The sequence below is a fragment of the Elgaria multicarinata genome, chromosome 7, assembly GCF_023053635.1.
Source record: "Elgaria multicarinata webbii isolate HBS135686 ecotype San Diego chromosome 7, rElgMul1.1.pri, whole genome shotgun sequence".
In the NCBI taxonomy this organism is placed as follows: domain Eukaryota; kingdom Metazoa; phylum Chordata; class Lepidosauria; order Squamata; family Anguidae; genus Elgaria; species Elgaria multicarinata.
The window spans coordinates 35,161,783-35,180,943 of NC_086177.1; the positions used below are offsets into that span (position 1 = coordinate 35,161,783).

Sequence of the window (19,161 nt, forward strand, 5' to 3'; positions counted from 1 at the left end):
AGGTGTGTGCTGTCAGATAAATAAAAATGGCAAAAAACCCAAGAATTTTGTGCCATCTATCTATCTATAATATGGCAGTTAATATTGAGGAAGTACTGTAATGAGAAAAGAACAGAGAATACTAAAGGAATTAGGTACAAGATGCCTACCCTCAATTAGGATGGCTTAGATGTTGCACATTCACTTTTAACCTGTTTAATATGTAGTTTCCCCTCCCCTCCTTTTCTCAGGAAGCTGACTACATCACCTTGGGAAACAAAGAGGAATTGGCAACAAAAGTCCTCCAAGATGGATAGTCCTTTCAAGATGGACTACCTGTTAGATGTTGATTCTGCTTACCGGCTATTTTACAGTCAAGGAGCTCAAGGTAATGTAATTTGAGATGGTTATTTATTTATTTATTCATTTACAGGGACATAGCAGTTAAGGCAAGAGAGTAGATAAAGCATTCTACCATTATAAAGGGGTAAATGGGGAGGTCATTCTAACATTCATAAAATCAAAAATGTTTCACCAATCTTCCTGAGATTTACATGTGCCAGAAAGAAATGCTGGTTTTACATACCCTGAAAATTTCAAGAGGATTGGTGAAAGATTGAGGGAAGGAGGGCAGTTTAAAGTACAAAAGAGAAGGGGAAAAAACACTCTGAATCAAAATGGTTCTGATAATTAAGGCTGGCAATTTTTTTATCCATGAAATTTGGAGTATTCAGCCCCTTACCCATTAATCCAGTGGTGGTGTCTTCTTCCCCTGTCATTGTAGTTGGTGGAATGGCTTTTCTTTTTAAAAAAAATCCCTTCGGTTGATTTTTAATTAATATTTATTCATCCTATTAGAGTGAATACAGAGGCCTTCTTCAGGGATAGCACGACACATGCTCAGTAGCATCACTCTCCCCCTCCCTTCTGCCTCAGATGAATTAGAATGCTGAAAATGAAATGGCCACCTGCTTCTTCTAGCACAGACATTTCCTTAGTGGAATCATCAGTGTCTTCTCAGAAAGTTCCATTGAGTGTAATGGTCTTACTGAACAGATCTGCTTCAAACTTGGCATGGCTAAATCCCTACTCAAGAGCTACCATGGTGCCAAGTTTCATCTCTTTATTTTTAATTTCATTTAAAAAAAACTTGTATTACTCAAGGTCCTAGACCCCAAGAGATTTCTGTTTGAACTTTTTAAAAAATCCTAAAAATCAAGGCATGAACAGATCTGTTTCAAACTTGCTACAAGTATATCCCTACTTCTGATCTACCATGCTGCCGAGTTTCATCTCTTCATCTTTAAAAATGAGTGAGATGTAAGCATTTTGGTTAATTAATTAATTAGAAAAGTGAGTTCAACACATAACACTAGCTTTGATTTTATATTGGACGTCAACATGGTGTAACATCCTGGCTGACTCTGACTTGGTTGTCAACTGTATAATATCTGGTCATCCATTACACAAAGCCATGAAATTCATTAAACAAAAACCTACAATTTACAAAACAACATTAAGGTCCTACAGTTTTCAACCATTACAAGCGGTTGAAATTACAAATCCCAGCATTCCTCATCATGGGACATACTGACTTGCAATGATGGGAGTTGTAGTCCAACACCTTTGGAGGGCACCAGGTTGGGAAAGGGCTGCTCTAAACGAAAAAGGAGAAGTAGGTGGCCCTACGTTGTTCATCATCAGTTGTCCAGAACTCCACAGTCACCTCTCCATATCATATTCTCCATCTTGTCCTCATGGTTTATCTGCTTTGGGAGAATTTCATTTGCGCTTTCTGCCTCCTTAGGGAGGATGTGGCATTAAGGCTTGTGAGCCTTAACTCCCAGTTTCCCTGCTTTTTGGTGCTTGGTTGAAAACTGTAGAGCCTTAACATTGTTTTGTAAACTGTAGTGTGTGTTTTTGTTTAATGAATTTATTTTAAAATGTGTTAATGTACAGCAGTTAAAGACACTGTTTGCAGGAGTACATAATACGGCTATTGGTTTTCCTTGGTTATAAATGCAATGCATTCCACCTGTTGCAATGACTTATGTGGGCAAAGGAAAATTCTAGAAGCTAGACGCACAGCCAGCTATAGGTCAGCAGGCTAGGTAATGGCTTTCCAAAACAGAATGGCAGCCCTCAGTCAGGCAGGAAGCAAAATGGCGCAATCCAAGTGGAAGGTAACCAGTGGATGGAAATGTACACCCACCCATCTGAATTGGCCCTAGAACCAGAAAATGTTATATGAGTGTGGCGTCAGTCCTTAGCATGGATCTTCCATGGATCAGCCCTAAGTTCCATTGCTCCCAAGGAACTAGGGAATGATTCTGGCAGGCAAACCTGGAAGTGTTGTCAAGGCAGCAGGTTCCCATTCTCAGTAGTAGAAGGGGAAAGGGTCTCTGGGAGACCTGAGCCTTTCAAGATGGCTTGGGGGGTGGGGGGAAATTGGGGAACTCCCCGTCTGCCTGGGAAAAGAGATTGTTATAGTTGAGGCCTTAATGCATAAATCAGCCTTCTCCAAGCTAACATCTTCCAGCTGTATTGGACTACATCTCCCACCATCCACAGACAGTATGGCTGGGGGGTGATGGAGCTGTAGTCCAAGACATCTGGAAAGCCCCCACTTGGGGAAGTCTAGCATTGGCCTTCCAGTTACTACGGTGCTTCTTCCACAGGCAGGCACAGTGGGTCTTTGCGTCACTGCTCATGTATGCTGCATCCCTTTTCCTTCAACCCACCACTAACCATAAAATAAAATAATGATAATGGACCTCAGGGCAAAAGCATCTGAGGCTACAATAACATCAGGGCTTGAATGAGATAACAAATGGGCTGTGTGTAACAAAGTGGCATCGTTTTATTGATGGGGGTTTTTTTCTGCCTTAATGAATGTTTATATTGAAAAGGATATCAGATTACATAGGAAAAATCATCCTATCGTGTGTTGACATCCTCTCAGCACAATTGCTGGAAATGAAGTGGTTGCAATGTAAGATGGGAAGGGGGTGTAGAGGAAAGGCTTTGCCTCCAGAATTCATGGCCCCACAGTATTGGCCAAACCATGGGGGCCTTCAACAAATGTTTATACAACCCAATCCTATGCAAGTAAATAGGAAGTAAGGCCCAAACTACAAATTGCTAGGGTGACCATATGGAAAGGAGGATCTGGTCAAGAGGGCAGGGCTCCTGCAGCTTTAACTGTTGTGATGAAGAGGGAATTTCAGCAGGTGCTGCAAGCATACAACTGACACCTGCTGAATTTCCCTTTTCTCTTTTGCATATGGGCACCCTAAGTTACACGGAACGCATACTTTAGGACCGGAACCATGCTGAGGGGGGCAGACTTTTTAAAACTCTTTCCTCTGTGCTGTAATCCTGACAAAAATGGTGCCATGATGCTGACAAAAATGGCTCCCCATAGAATTCAGCAGAACTTACTTCTCAGAAAACATACTTAGAATGTGTGAATAATCCATTTTAGGCTACACCCATTGGCACTGTCTATCTTTACTTCCTGCTGGCTTCCCAACCTCCCAATAGAGGTACACTATCCACTATAATTCCCATAAATGGTTAAGAACTTCTATCAACCTGTGCAAAAGACTAAAGAGGTGGGACTGGCAATAAGAGAATAGTCCTCCAGCTTTGAGAGGGTCAGATGGTTGCCCTGTGTTCCTTGTGGGCAGTTCCATGTGTTCCAGAGGAAGTTGTACAGTCTTTTCATAGATTAAGACAACATCTAATATGTCCCTCTCCCGTCTGTGGTTATTAGCAGTAGCGTGATGAATGTCCCCTATCATCTGCTCAGAACTGGGGAGGAGAGCAGGGCAACACTTTTATGGAGGTGTTGATATTTATTTTATTTTGCTCATTTAATTCCATGTGAACAGAATATTTTACATCAGTATATTGATATTGCTTTTTGTAATAAAGCCAAATTTCGCAGAAACTATTGTATTATGGAGTTATCTTTTTCATCTTGAATAATCTGCAGGTCTTATACTTTCTGATTGGGTAGATCCGCTTGCATGGTTAAAAAGAAGTTCGGTGGAAAGTCAAAGTTTCCATGCACTCAGAATTATTCTGAGTGTGTTGCATGAAGTTTTTCCATATTCACCACACCATACAAATCATGACAAGGTGACCCATTCTCTGGAGCATCTACTGGTCCTTTGGAAATCCCCCTTAAAGAAACGGCATGAGCTGACCAATACTTCCTCAACTTTTTTCTGACTATCTCAGTCACAACAGTCTAGAACTGTCTGTTCCATATACTGTATGATCATATCACTGCTGGAAATGTCTAATGGTTGAAACATAGTCCCTGGGTCATAAGCAATTATCTTATGCTAGCTAATGAATGGTATGGAATAGACACAAAATTGCTCTAATGCAAGGCTAGGCAACTTGGGGCCCTCCAGATATTTTGAACAACAACTCCCATAACACCTTACTATTGGCCATGCTAGGTGGAGCTGATGGGAGTCCAAAACATCTGGAGTGCACCAAGTTGCCTAGCTCTGTTCTAATGTGGCTCCAGGTTTCAGCACCCGATAATATCCAAAGGGCTGGAAAAAATAAGAATATAATGATTGTATTAGTACTGCAATTAGGTATTGTCTGGATCTATACATACGTCAGATGGTAGAGTCCTCTGGTGGAAGAGTTGACTGTATCACCGCAAGTGGAGGGATCAAACTTTTGAATGTTCCCACTATGTGTAAAAACAAACAAGCCCCTTATTGCAAGTATAAAATTAACATAGTAAGGAGATAGCTGGACTGGAAACTTTCACCCTGTTATGCTAATTTTCCACTTGCGGGGAGTTTTTGTCATTGTTGTATATGCAAGCAGATTTTAAAATGGCAACCCTCACCTGTAAACTGAAGAAATACTATCTACTTTATCGCCTCATTCTGCTGCATGTGTAAATTCACTATAATCAAAAGACTTATGAACTAAAGAAGAAAATGTCAGTTGTGTGAGCATACGTGTGTGCATAAATCATCATTATTTATAGACTGCTTCTTATTGAGCACATCACAAAGCGGATTACAAAGGAATACAAAAAATAAAATAAAATACTAATTAGAGGTTAGTACAAAGATAGCTCATGGGGAAAAGCCAAAGTAAACAGATACGTTTTTAGTCAATATTAATGCTGCAAGTGCCCATTTTTGTTGGCAAAATGCTGACCAAAATCTAAGATGAATTCATCATTGTGATGTTTGAAATTCATAGTCAGGCCTCAAGTTGGTAGAGGGCCAGGCTGTCTTTACTGGGAAATATTTCAGTGGAACGTGATTCAAATGAAGTCGATGCATGCCTGATTTCACTGACTTTCCCCCTGGTGTGGTTCTTCCGTTCCACCTCTCTTTGCACCAGCAGGTGGCACAGTGAATGAAACTGATTGCATCTTCAGCTTCTTGACATGTTTGGATTTTCGCAATGCCCACTGACTGATTAAAGTGCTCTTCATGAATTTAACATCTTGATTTAAACTGGTGCATCATTAACTAACTGGAAGGAAGGAAGGAAGAGGGGGGGAAATTGCATTCTCTCAAAATTAAAACAGTTGTGTATGGTGACAATGGCCTAAATCAGAACAAGGGTCACATCCACCTTCCATTTATCTGGGATCTATGTGAAGCCCTCTGTCCAGAACTACCTTCAGGTTTTGAAAGGCCATTAGGTAACGGTCAGTCAGTGGGTCGCTAATGAATATTGATAGATGAAATGGGATCTAAGGATTAGAGGAACTTACATATTGTTATATATTCATGCAAGTTCTAATACACGGCTCAGGTTGTCAACTTCTTTCAGGCACTGCACTAATCCTTGTAAGGGAAAAAGGTGATTTAAAGCCATATGCCAGTGCATTGGCACAAAGAAGGCCCAGCCGCACTTGAAGGCTAAGCTTAGTGTCAGCAGAATTAAAGCCCAATTTGAGGCTTTGAAATACTCCTGTAGTGGAACCAGGGCTCACAGGGGCACAGCACCAGCACCTTTTTATTAGCAGGGATGCTGTGGTCATCTGCCACCCCCCTCAGAATTCCCTGTTCCCACTGAATTCAGCTGCAGTTCTCACAGTACCATTTTTAGGGGGCCATGGGAAGGAGGAAGTCCACTTTTGTCAGCACAGTTGATCTGGATCCAACCCATCTACTCAGAAGAAAGTCCAGTTAAGTTAAGTTCAGTGGGACTTAATCTATAGTGGTCATGTAGCCTACTTCACAGAGGGCAATCCTCTATTTGAAGGCTACCTCTGTTTGAAGCTGTCCAGTCCTAGTCCAGTTTAAAGATAATGAATCCTGATGATAAGGGAAAGCAGGGGGGTTGAAGTTGCACATCCACAGTTAGTACTTGGACATCAGACACATAGGTCACATGGTCAGAGCCTACACCATTATGGGCAGGAGTATTGTATTTCTTTTTAAATTACAGTAATTACTGTAATTACTGAATTTGCAGTTAATGATGCAGGAGCTATACCAGAGTGACAATATACAAAAGAGGTCAGGGCTCCTTCAGCTTTAACTGTTGTGACGAAGAGTGGATTTCACTAGGTGCTGCATGGACAACAATGATACCTGCTGAAATTCCCTTTTAAATACAAGATACAGAAGCCCTGTCCTCCTTTTCATATGGTCACCCTACTAGACACACAAATTGACATAAAGTAAGCAAAAACACCGTAGGACAGAACTCCTACTAAGAGGTAACAGAGAGGTGCTGTGAATTGCAGTTCTTGAAGGACATACTTTGTTGAGCCTTTAATCACAAGGGCTGATGCTTTTTCATTCCAGAGGTGAATGACTGCCATTACCCATGCTTTAAAAAAATATATGAAAACAGTCTTTTGCAAAAACACAGACTTTCCCAGGGATACAGCTAAGTATGGGACTTGGTCAAAGAACTGGGTATAAGAACTTCAAATAAATTATATTTTGGAGAAATGCCTCTCACCTGCCTGAGTCATCTTTTCTCAAATAGACTTAGCGATTTCGTAGCAATAAAGTCTCTGGCAAATTATCATAGGGGGTGAAGAAGGGTCTGTGGCTTCCATTGGCTTTGCAGCTCTGTGAGGTAGGGTCAGGGGAAAAAGGAGCTGAGGCCAGAGAACACAGCAAGCCAAAGCAAGCATAGGGAGAGACTAGTAAACAAGAAGAGGAAGAATGAAGTAGAAGAATTTAGGGAAGAGGCTATGGCTTAGTGGTAGAGCACATGCTTTGCATGCAGAAGGTTCAATCCTGGGCATTTGCAGACAGGAATTTGAAATCCCTAGAGAGCCGCTGCCAGTCAGTGTTGACACTATTGAGCAAGCATAAGGCAGCTTCCTATGAAGGGAAGAGGAGAAATCCAGGAGAAGGAGAGATGGGATGTGCATGAAGGAGAGGAAGGATGCACAAGACCAGGACCTACATAGGCAATGAAGCACACAGGTTTATTTTAAATAATAACCAACTGAATCCTTGGCTATAGGTCTTTAGTCTAGAACAGACATAGGCAAGCTAGTGCTCTCCAGATGTTTTGTCCTACAACTCTCATAATCTGATAATCACAACCTGATCATTGCTTGTGTTGGCTGGGGTTTATGGGAGTTGTAATCCAAAACATCTGAAGGGGACACTAGGTTGCCTAACTCTGGTCTCAAAGTGTTTCTCTGTCAGCATCTTTTCCAGTGTGCCTGGAAAAGTGTATTTCTAGTGTGGGTGGTGCTGCTGTCTTTTGAACAAAGGCTGGCATAGCTGGTCTTTATTCTAGTCCAGCCTCCCCCATCTTAGTGGCCCCAGATGTTTAGGCCTACCACCAATGGCTATGCTGACTGGGGGTGATGGCAGTTGTAGTCCAACCCACGTGGAAGGATGGAAAGGCAGGAGTGAAATCTCTGTTTATGATTTCAACATGCTAAATTTCATGATAGCTGCAGTACATGCTTACCCCACTGTATTTCTGCATGCGATAAATGCTCATATTGCATTATTCTTGCAGATTGATTTAGAAGTCTGCAAGCTTATTGTACATTCATTATATTTCCCTTCTCCATCGCTGCACCAAGAATTAAGTTCACGCATGGGGGAAACCTTACATTGGCACCCATGAACACTCAGGGCTCTTATGGAATAGAGCTGGTGCCCCAGGAAACAGATTTGGGGCTGGGGACCTATAGGCTATAGGTTTAGCAATGCCCCTGCCATTAGTCATTCAGGAAGATGCAAAACACCTAGCTTCTATTCAAGGTCATTAAGCACCTTGTTTGAATGGGACTAATAATACAGATGTTGCCTCAAGGTTTGGCTTCAGCCAATGATGCCTTAGCCATTGTGTCACATATTGACCCTGTTCAGACGTCACACTAAGTCATAGTGGTTAAGACTTTGAGCTAAACATTATGGCTTACCACATTTGTGTGAATCATGACTTAGCGTGTCATGTGAACCATAACCATGGTTGCTACATAACCACAGTTTAAACATGCACATTAATAATTTGCTGCAAAAGGGTTAGCAGCCTAACCATGGCTTAGCGTGTTGTCTGAACAGGCCCATTATTTCATGTCTTGCTAGCTGCTCAGTCCTTGCTATGTAGAAACAATGGTCATATTTCCAGAGAAAGGGAAGTGTGGGAAGCTGCCTAATAAGCAAGCCATCTAGCTCTGTATGGTTTACTGGCAATGGCTCACCGGGATTTCAGATAGGAGACTTGGAGCTGCCAGAGATTGAACCAGGCAATAATAAATTACCCTACCACTATAGGGGTTGTGGTAAGGAGTACTGAAAATGGATATGAACTGCAGAGCTGGGCCAAGAGATTTTGCGGCCTGAGGCAGAGCAAGAAATGCCCCCCAGTCACGGCGCATAGCAAAAGTGCTCAAGGCCAGTCATGTTACTTGGGCATGATGTAGAAAATCCTACAGGTGTCTCCCTCCCTGGCAATCAAGATGCAACAACAACAACAACTTGAGTAACCAACCATTTTCTACCCTTTCAAGATATCCCAAATCAGCTGCCTGAGGTGGCCGCCTCACTCTGCCTAATGGTAGGGCTGGCCCTGGTTAACTCTTTTGAACACTCTAAATGCTAAATAATATTACAATGCCATGTTAGCTGTCCTGAGCTCATTGGGTGGGATAAAAAATGTGATAAATTCAATAAGAGTGTGAGAACATCCATCTCACCTAATTGTATTGCCAAATGTACTTCATTTTTAAGGGATGTCCTCATCTATCCATATTTTTTTAAAGGGGCGGGGACTGCCAGTTTGTGCTACAACATGCAGTGGAATTCCTGAATACCCCCAGCTCCCTAACATTTTATTACTATATCTCCAAAGTGTATAGCATTAAATTAAAAAAAAAAAGTTTTGGCACACGTGCTCCATTTCAGATTTTAAAAAGAGTTTGCCACAAGCCGTCTGAGACCTCAGACATCCCTACCTGCTTCCTCAGCTGGGATATTTATCTCAGAAACATTAAAGATCTCTGTCTTACCTATGCATCTGTAATGTCACACACACGCACACACCAGTACAACAAAAGTCCTAGATCTGCCAACCTAGTGGGCTGGAAATGGGCCAGCCCTCTAATAGCCGTTATGAACCGTTTTATCCATGACTTTAAACCCTGGCCCCCGAACATCACTCTTGATGCTTTGTTAGGCTCTGCAGCAGGATCCCACGTGGGGACTCCCTCGCTCCTCTGCCCCTGGGGCTGCAAGGAGAGGGGCGGCAGGAGGACAGGATTGCCAGATCAACTCCAGTCCAGAGATCCTTAACGGGTTTTCCTTTTCTCCCCTCTCTTTCCTCCCTCCCTCCTTCCCCCTGTCTCTCTCTCTCTCTGTGTCTGTCTGTATCCCTGATTCTTTCTCTCTCTCTTCCCCCTTCCCTCTTCTCCCCCTCCCCTTTCCTATGCGTGTGCGCCCTCCTCCTCCTCCTCCTCCTCCTCCTCTTTTCCACCCCTCTCTCTCTCTCTCCTTTTCCTCCCTCATCATCAGCTCGCCGGGCGACCCTGCTCACTGTACCCACATTAATGGCGGCATCTTCCGAGGAGGATATAGACCGGAGACCCATCAGGAGAGTAAGGTCCAAGAGTGACACCCCATACCTAGCAGAGGCCAGGATCTCCTTCAACCTCGAGGCAGGTGAGTGACACCTACCCCGCCCCAGCCTCCAAGGCAAACCCTTTCGCCCTCTCTCGCGCTCGCTCTCTCTCTCGCTCTCTCTCTCTCTCTCAATCCGGAGGCGGCTGCTGGTTGTGCTCCCCCCACTCTTTGTGTCTGCCGGGTGTAGAGGTGGGGGGTGGGGGCTGCTGCTGCTGCAGGAATGTGAATCCCTGACATGTCCTGGCTGTCACCCTAGCCTTTCTCTCCTCTTCCCTCCTGCTCCTGCTCCTCCTCCTCCTTCTCCTCGAAGATTCTGCTGCAATACAAAGCCCAACATGGGGGAGAGGAGATGGGAGAAGAGGTTTCTGTTACACCCAGACTTGTTTGGATGACGAAGCGCTGAATTCCCCGTCTGGAGCTTAAGGCGAGTGTGGAAGTGATAGTGTGACCTCAAAGTTGGGAATGAGAGCGAGAGGGAGAACCGTTTACACAGCTCTGGCACTGTGGCACCCTTGGTGCATACCCTTGGCTCTTGTTCCAGCAGGCTCCTTCTCACTTTCTCCCCAAGCATTGCTGCCTTCTGGCTTCTCTTCACCTTCTCAGCCTCTCCTCTCCTTCCTGGGCTCTCTCCTAACCTGCTCCTAACCCACCCTGCATTATTCTCCTCATCTTGTCTTCAAACCTCTACATTCCCCCTAACAACCTGCCAACTTCCACACTGACTTGCCTTCTCTCTCCCTAAACCAGCCTTCTATGACCTGGTGCCCTCCAGATGTGTTGGACTACAAGTCCCAGCATCCCTCCAGCCAGCTGGGAGTTGTAGTCCAACACACCCAAAGGGCACCAGGTCAGGGAATCTTGTCCTAAACTCTGCTTGCCAAGTCTATCTACTACTTCTCTTCTTCCATTCTCCCTTATCTTGTCCCCATTCCAATCCCTTCCCTCCCCCTTTCTGTTCCCGACCTGTCATTCATCCAGCCCCTGTTTCTCCCTAGTGTGGTTCTCTGTAGAGATGCCACTTTTATTTTATTTATTTTTTTAAAAAAAACCTGACCCAACTCAAGGCTTTAATAGAAGCCTGACATCCTGAAGTTATGCCAGTGAAGCTTTTCCCACCATGAAGATAAAGTTGTGAGTGGGGAAAAGTTTCACGTGCTTCTATTAAAGCTGCAGGATTGGAGTCAGTAATACCTGGAGATTCTTTTGTCCAATGATCATGCTCCTCTCCACTGTCAGATAACACACATTCTGCAAAATGTCCGTTTCTTTACTTTCTCCTCCCCCCCCCCAAAGTATCCTTCTGTCCACTGTCCTGCATTGAGCTGGGGGTTGGACTCGATGGCCTTATAGGCGCCTTCCAACTCTACTATTCCATGATTCTATGATTCCATTAATGTCTTCCATGGCGAACTAAATCTCACATTTCTCTGTAACGGGTATGAAGTTCGTCTTCCTCATCAAGACTCCTTCCAATTTTTCTACCTTATGTGTGATCCTATCCCTCGGTTTCTCCAGCCCTTTCCAATATACTTTGGCCCAGAATCACCTCTCTAACTCTTGGCTTTACTCTTCATCATAATCGCTGCATCCCAAGCTTCTTCCTTCCACCTACTCTCCCACATTTGTCCTTTAATGCACTTCTCACTTTAAAGTTTGCTCTCCTGGAAACTGCTCTTTATCTGCTTCAGAAGGATGAGAGGATGAAGGGAAAGCTGATATTTGCAATCTGGGGTTCCTCTTTGGCGTACCCCCCAAAAAGACAGCTGCACATCTTTCTTGCTAGCAAAGCCACCAATAAGTCTTCCCAAAACATAATGTCTCCATAGGATTGTGTAGCAAAGCTTTCTCGTCCAAGACTTCCCATTAGCTGAATTTCTGGAGCCTGGGGGCTAAGCTAATGATGACTTTGCTGGAAACCCCTGTCCCTCAACACACTATTTGGATGGGTTTACTGATTTTGTGGGGTTTTGTCTATGCCTGAAACTTGGGTGTGTCTCTTCATCACCACCCACAATTGTGACCTTCCTGACACTTTGTTCCTAATAAAATGTGAAATGCGAAGTGTGTATATACATTGATCAGTTGATTGCTTTTGGTGACAGGTCATTAATTTATTTCTGGTCATTACATATACACTGTTCTCCCCTGTTTGATTAAGGTGGGGTTTTTTTTGTCAATGTGTTATTTTAGTGTGTTTTATTGCACATACCCTACTTTGGGGATTATTTCGTAACGAAAAGTCAGTAAGAAATTTCATATATATATTTGTGATAGGCATAATTGTGTAGCCCAGGAATCAGAAGGTGATGCCAAATAGTGTTGGATTTTAAAATGCATTACTGAAGACAGAATGATTAGAGGGAAAAGTATGATGGATGTGTATGAAGAGTATCAATGAAAGGAAATTGTGCATGCTTCCTGAATGGCTAAATCCATGGTGGACTATATTACCATGACTAATGCTATGTCATGCCATTATAAACACTTCACCAGTGGAGAAGAAGAAACCTTCAGGTCACTTAATGCCTTCATCTCTTAACCTTGCAGTCCCTTCTCTATCAAGGCTGAGGAGTTCATATAGGAGGCTTTTCAGCCTTTAATCCTAAAGCAAACATGGCAAAGATGCTTAGCTGTTACCTTCCCCACCCCCAATAGGAAAGGCATCACTTTCTTCTGCTAAATACTGAACCTTCTCTCATTGGACCCATTCAAAGAAAGAAATGTGTCTTCGCTGGAGTGTAAAAACTTAACAGAGTGCTGGAGGATGTTTTCATTAATCCATCTTCCACATGATGCTTTGAATTTAAAAATACGATACAAATTGGTTGCTAAGCAATGTTTACACTAATGAGCAAAAAGCCTCTAAAATGTGACTGTAGTAAGCATTTAACTCTTTTTATATTAAACCCCCCGTAAAATATAAAATAAGGGCCCTTAAACTGAATAAGGGCTGAAATTAGATTTAGCGAACTTGCCAGATGGGTTGTATAGCAGAATTTTGAACTGGAAAACTTTGCAATATATCATTTGCAATTTGGTTGGGTTTTTTTTGGGGGGGGGTTACTTGCAGTTCCTACTGGTAATATTGATACCTTCATTAAAGGTTGCACAGGTTATTTGCATTCTTTTTAAAGAAGGACTAGTGAAATATTACTCGGTGCTGTAATACAGGACAGCTTATACACCTATTGCTTTTCTTAAGTTGTAATATTTGCAAAATGCAAATGCCACAGTCTTTATGTATTGTTCTTCAACAGACCAAGTCCTTTTGGGATTCCTCTTTGGTCAGTTCATTGCTGTGATCGGTATTTTGATCAATACAAATGAGACCAGCAACAAAATGTTACAGTGTGAAGTTTCCTTTTGTGTTTCAGCCAGCCATACCCTCCTCCAAGATACTCCATTCCATTCCTTCAGGTTTTTGAGGGCCCCTGGGCAAGATAACCCCAATGGGACCCCTTCCTCAGTGAGCCTTCTTTCTCACCATCATGGTCACCAACTGCTATTGCTCCTTCTCCTGTTTCTGTCATTGTTCCTACTTGTTTGCCTGATAGTCAGAGAGTCAGTGAACAAGTAGGCAGGGGCATCTACTGCTACTTCTTCTCACCACCACTGTTTTCTGGGCCAGAGCAAGAGGTAGGGGAATTAGCAAGTTGCAATGGTGAGGAGGAGAAACAACTCCAGGTGGTTCTTGTGAGTGCCCCTCCTGCTGCAGTGTGGGCCCTTGGCAGGGGCCCAAACATACCTACCATTAACACTAACCCTACCCTTCCCCACAACAGTAAGTCAACATTCCATGTGCAGTGATCACACTCCGCCCTCGTTGGTCTGATGTTGGAGTTCTCCCCTTAGAGTTTTTGTTTTTTCTGATGTCGTTTTCAACTTCTGCAATGTCAGGATTGCCCCAATTGAACCACCCAGAGAGCTTCAGCTATGGGGCAGTATCTTATGTGAACCTCCTAGAGAGCTTCTGCTATGGGGTGGTATATAAATCCTATAAATAAATAATAAATAAAAGTCTGCTGATCCCTTCCTCTGGTGCAGGGGTTGTGACTACATAAACAGCTATGCTCACCTTTCAACATCCCAAAAAAAGAGGGAATAATGGCGGAAGAAAATGCAAAGTTAGTATGAGCAACGGGAGCTGTTCAATCTAGTTTGGTGCTGAATAGGATGTGTATAAACCCAAGCAACAGATATCTAGCAGGGAGGTATTGTTTTAAAGTGCAGCGTGTATGTGCCGCAAATTCATCGAGGCCTGGGTAGAAATGTGTACAGATGAATCTGGAAGGAGGCAATAATGCCGTTTGTTTTTCAGACTGGCAGAGCGCCAGAGCTAAAACAGTTCTAGAGGCACTGGAAACATCCTCTACCTGACTTCGCACTTAATGCATTTATGATTAAAAATCCTGCTGCTTCACTGCTGCTCGCATTGCTGTTTTGCCTGCCAGCTGCTACTTCTAGGCTTCTTTGATCTGGTCATCGTTTTGTCCTAAGATAACAGCTGCGATAAGCTGTATCATGGTAGAGCTTGGGCTTATATTTGTACCTGATAGGCTCTCCTACAATAAGGCCCATATGCAGATAGGCCTACGCTGCCATTCTTTGTAAAAGAAATGGCTGCGAGCCAATAGTTTTGTTTACCTCTTTGAGCTGTAAGTTATAATTATACTATTACTGCTGTTATCTGTGTTGCCGAACAGTCGAGAGGCTGCACATGCAGAGCCAATTATGCAGTTTGGGAATCGCAAGGATTTGCTCAGTTTCTCCGAAGAAATTAAATCGGGCAACCTTTATCTGCCCTTCTAATCAGATGAAATTGATGATTTGTTTCTCTGTTTTGTATTACATTATTTTATTAGATTTCAAGCAAATATGTATTTTATATACATTGAGCAGAGGGTTGGACTCAATGGCCTTATAGGCCCCTTCCAATTCTACTATTCTATGATTCTGTATTGGCTTGTCTGCGTTGATTGCACAAAATTCATGCTATTGGCAATCTGGCATCAGGAGAGCTTTGCATTCTTGTAAGTTCTGTAAGCTCTTACGCTAGCCTTTTTGATTTTCAAGGGGGGGGGAATCTCCCCCTCCCCCAAATGAAGTGGGGCCATCCATCTGTATATTTTAGTAATAAAGTGTAACTTCTTTGTACATTTCAGAAACAAAATGACTCTTTGTTTTTGTTTTTGTTTTTTAGAAATGGGGACAATATATAGCTACACACATATTTCTTATTATGCCTTTTACTGCTTGATGGTTTGCTGTTTCCAGTAGTGGGAGCAATGTTTAAACATGAGTTGGAGTCTACTTGTGCAATAGGACTGTCTCCTTCTCTCCTCCCACTGCCCTCAAAGTCTGCTCTGCGTTTCTTCTGTTGACCACCAGTATTATATATGCAAGCTGGATTTTGGTGTTGTGTTGCTTCTCACCACTGTTACTTCTGAGTAGGCATGCAGGTTTGGGGGATGTTTGTGGTGGGTTTGGGGGTTCTGCTGTGTTCCAAAGGCTGCCTTTGCTTTTCTGTGTGAGATGATGATGATGATGATGATGATGACGATGACGATGATGATGACGATGTGGCTCTGTGGATTCCCCCCACCCACTCAAGCCTTAAAATCACTTGATTCTTTGTTCAATGTGAGTTGCTGCCAGACCATAAAAATGTGGGTCTAAAGAAGTGCTTTTGTGTGGGCTGTGTTGTGTCATTCTCCCCCCCCCCCCTTGGCACTCATGATTTTAAAGTCACGAATCAGTTTCCTTCTCTGCATTGTGAGTTGTTGCTGGAGCAAAAAGAAAAGTGGACTCAAAGGAGTATTTTTGTGGGGGTTATTACTACTTTTGTTGTTGTTGTAATGTGCAAAAGGATGGATTTGGGGTGTTCTGAGAATTTGCTGCTGTGACTATGGTTATGTGCAATACTGCAAAGTAATCCATGGTTGTTATAGCCATGTTGTTGGGAGGGCAGCATAGTGGATGACATGACTGCAGTGTAGTCCAGAGTAGTTACCTAGTTTGGTAGTGGGTTGGGTTTTATTTATTGATTTGATTTGACTTGCGCCCTGCCCTTCTACCAAGAAAAATGCCGCTCAAGGCGAACCACAAATAAAACTTAATAAAAATAATAATAAAACCAATACATTAAAATGCAATTAAAAGCAGAATAACAGAGTAACCCAACAAACATATTTGCACATCAAAGGCCTGCTTGAATGAAAAAGTATTTTTACCTACTGGTAGAAGGGCAACAGAAAGAGAGCCAACCTAACCTCACTCAAGAGGAAGTTTTGCAGGCAGGGAGGGAGGTTTGGTTTTGTGGGGCTGTGGGCTGAGGGGGGATACAGTTGGGGGGAGGACTGTGAAGTATTTAATAAAAAAGAAGGGTACTTTCCTTTATTAAATATTTTCTGCATTTAATTTCCTTTTGACTTCACTGTTTACAATTCGCCACCACCACCGTATGCACTGTATATAATCCTGAAAAAAACCTTAATGTTCCATAAATCTGATGAAGTGGGATATAGTCCACGAAAGCTTATGCTAGAATCAATGTTTAGTCTTTAAGCTGCCACAAGACACTTCATTGTTTTGGGTGTTAATAAAGGTCTTTTTGAGCTGACGTTCATTCAGAAGACAGAGTGTTGGCCCATATGAGAAGCAAGAGGGTGTGGGTTAGTTGTTGTTGTTTTAAAATTAATGTTTAACATGAGTTATAAGAACTGATGCCAGTTTTCACACTCCCTCCCCAGGGTCTCTATAAGATAAATGTCCAAGAGGGATACTTGATGCATCTCATCTCTACTACACATGCATATAAATGAGTACACACAGTAATGCAGTGCACAGGTGGCCATTTTACATGCAAGGGAAACTATTATGAACATAGTGTAAGACAATTAAATGTTTCCCATATAGAATTATTTCCTTTATTATTATTACATTTATATCCCACCCTTTTTCCTCTTGGAAGGAACTTGAGGCAGCTTTCATGATCTTCTTCTTTTTGATTTTATCCTCATAACAACCCTGTGAGGTAGGTTAGGCTGAGAGTCAGTGACAGGCCCAAAGTCAGCCACTGAGCTTCATGACTAGGTGAGGACTAGCACCTTGAGCACCCTAGTCCCAATGCAACACTTTAACCACTATATTGCACTGGCTCTCATATTTATGTTTTGCCTAAACATCTTAACATCTTTACCCTCACAACAATCCTGTGAGGTAAGTTAGGTTTGAGAAGTAGGGAACAGCCTGCATTATCCAATGAGAAAAGGGATGCATTTGCTGCTCCCCCTCAGGCAGCAAAATGTTGTGGGCCAGGACTGGCTGTGTACGCATGTGTATCATGTTTGGCAGCTGTGTCTGAATGGGTCAATCTATGGTGTGTGTGTGTGTCAGAGAGAGAGAGAGAGAGAGAGAGAGAGAGAGAGAGAGAGAGAGAGAGAATCAAAGGGAAGTCTGTGTTTGTATTGGAGTTCTCAACCATAGAAGAGATCTTGGAAAGCAAGGAAGATGATTTCCACTAATGTATGTAGAGAAAAATGTTTTTGCATTAATATTGTATTTTGTTGACTGCATGTGTGTGTGTGCACATATGTCAGTTCAGTATTGGGGGCAGAATAGGGGGCTCACTTCATACGGCTGGCCCCAGAGCCCATCACAGTCTTGATCCAGTCCTTAGGATATCTCCATAGGACGTTATCATTAGCAGTGGCAGTATCATGATTCTGTATGGTGGTGGGAATTGTCCACATCCATTGTGAACTCATGATTTTAGTCACTTGATTCTCTGTGGAACAGGAAAATGTGGGTCCAAAAGAGTGCTTTTTTGTGGCTCTGTGAATTTCCCACCCCATCCTTTGCATGAACAGTCTTCACGTTCATGAGCCTTATTTTTTCCTTTCCGTGGTATGGATTGCTGGCTGTTGGGGATTCAAAAGACTAGTCCACCTCTGGTGACCCCCTGGCTCTATGTCCAGTGACATGCCCTCTGCCTCACCAGTCAGATTGACTACTAGCCACCAGTGTGCATGAGGTATCTGTGGGCCATAAATTTAGGTCCACTGACATAATGCCTGTATCTAAAAGTCATGGAGGGCATCCGATCTGGTCCACAGTTTGAGAGTCACAGTACACCTAGATATATCATAGCAGGGATTCAGAGTATGTCCAAATCTTAGAGGATTCAGTGGAGTTTGCTCCCTGATGCAGCCTTAGTGTCTTACAGTTAGTTATTTGAGAGATAATTTCCTTCTCCACTTTCATAAAGAGAGATTATGGGTACTTTGTGTTAACACAAATGCTATTGTCCAACCAAAGGACAGCTCTTATAGGCGTCAAGGGATGACACATATAAAATTATTTTGTATGGCATGGCTATCTCAGCTGGAGCAAATATACTGGAATAAACTTTGGATTTCATCCATTATGAATGTTAATCCCAACCAACGAACTCTGGCAAGATGAAGTTCAAGCAGTCTGCATGCCAGGATGATTCTCGGAGATTCTGAACTTAAAGAGCTTGGTTGTTTTCGTGCCAACAATTTGAAATGGTGGTAAATAAGATAAATGTATGCCAGTAACCCTGGCCTTCTTAATTGTCATAAGGACAAGGAAAATGTAGCTCTATAGTTATCACTTAAATTGGGAGTGTTAGGAATGATCAGATATTAATCAAGCTATATGCAGAACAAAGATCCAGGTATGGAGATTTATGATGCTTTTCAATGAATACACATTTCTTCTAAGTTTCTATTTTTGTTAAATTTGAGCTAGATTAGCCTCATTATAAATGATTCATATTTTATTAATTCCTTTATATATCATTATGAAAATAAATGGTGCTCTTCAAAGGCATTGTGGAATGGTTCTGTTTTTAAATATTCAACTGCAGGAGATATATGTTCTTCATAACCCCTTCAAGTAGACTTATGAAAGTCTGTTTTTCTCACAGAATGACAATTATTTAATTATTTCCCTCAGACACTTAACCCTGACTCTGGGCCTCAAAATCAGCTACTTTAGAGTAATCTCATGACTCCTCCGGGAGAGGCAGAGATGAATGATCTAGGAGAATGGTTGA

At 42.6% G+C, this 19,161-nt stretch overlaps 1 protein-coding gene across 2 annotated transcripts in view; it reads left to right on the forward strand.

Moving 5' to 3' along the window:
* Window positions 1-288: 288 nt before the first annotated feature.
* Window positions 289-19,161, forward strand: part of PHACTR1 (phosphatase and actin regulator 1) — a 288,343-nt gene continuing 269,470 nt past the window's right edge. The window contains exons 1-2 of one of the 2 annotated variants that reach the window (XM_063130398.1): window positions 289-367; window positions 9,975-10,121. In XM_063130398.1, the coding sequence (XP_062986468.1) occupies window positions 289-367; window positions 9,975-10,121 (226 nt within the window). Of the gene's footprint in view, window positions 368-9,941; window positions 10,122-19,161 lie in introns of those variants that run through there. The other variant, XM_063130401.1, reaches the window with a different exon arrangement.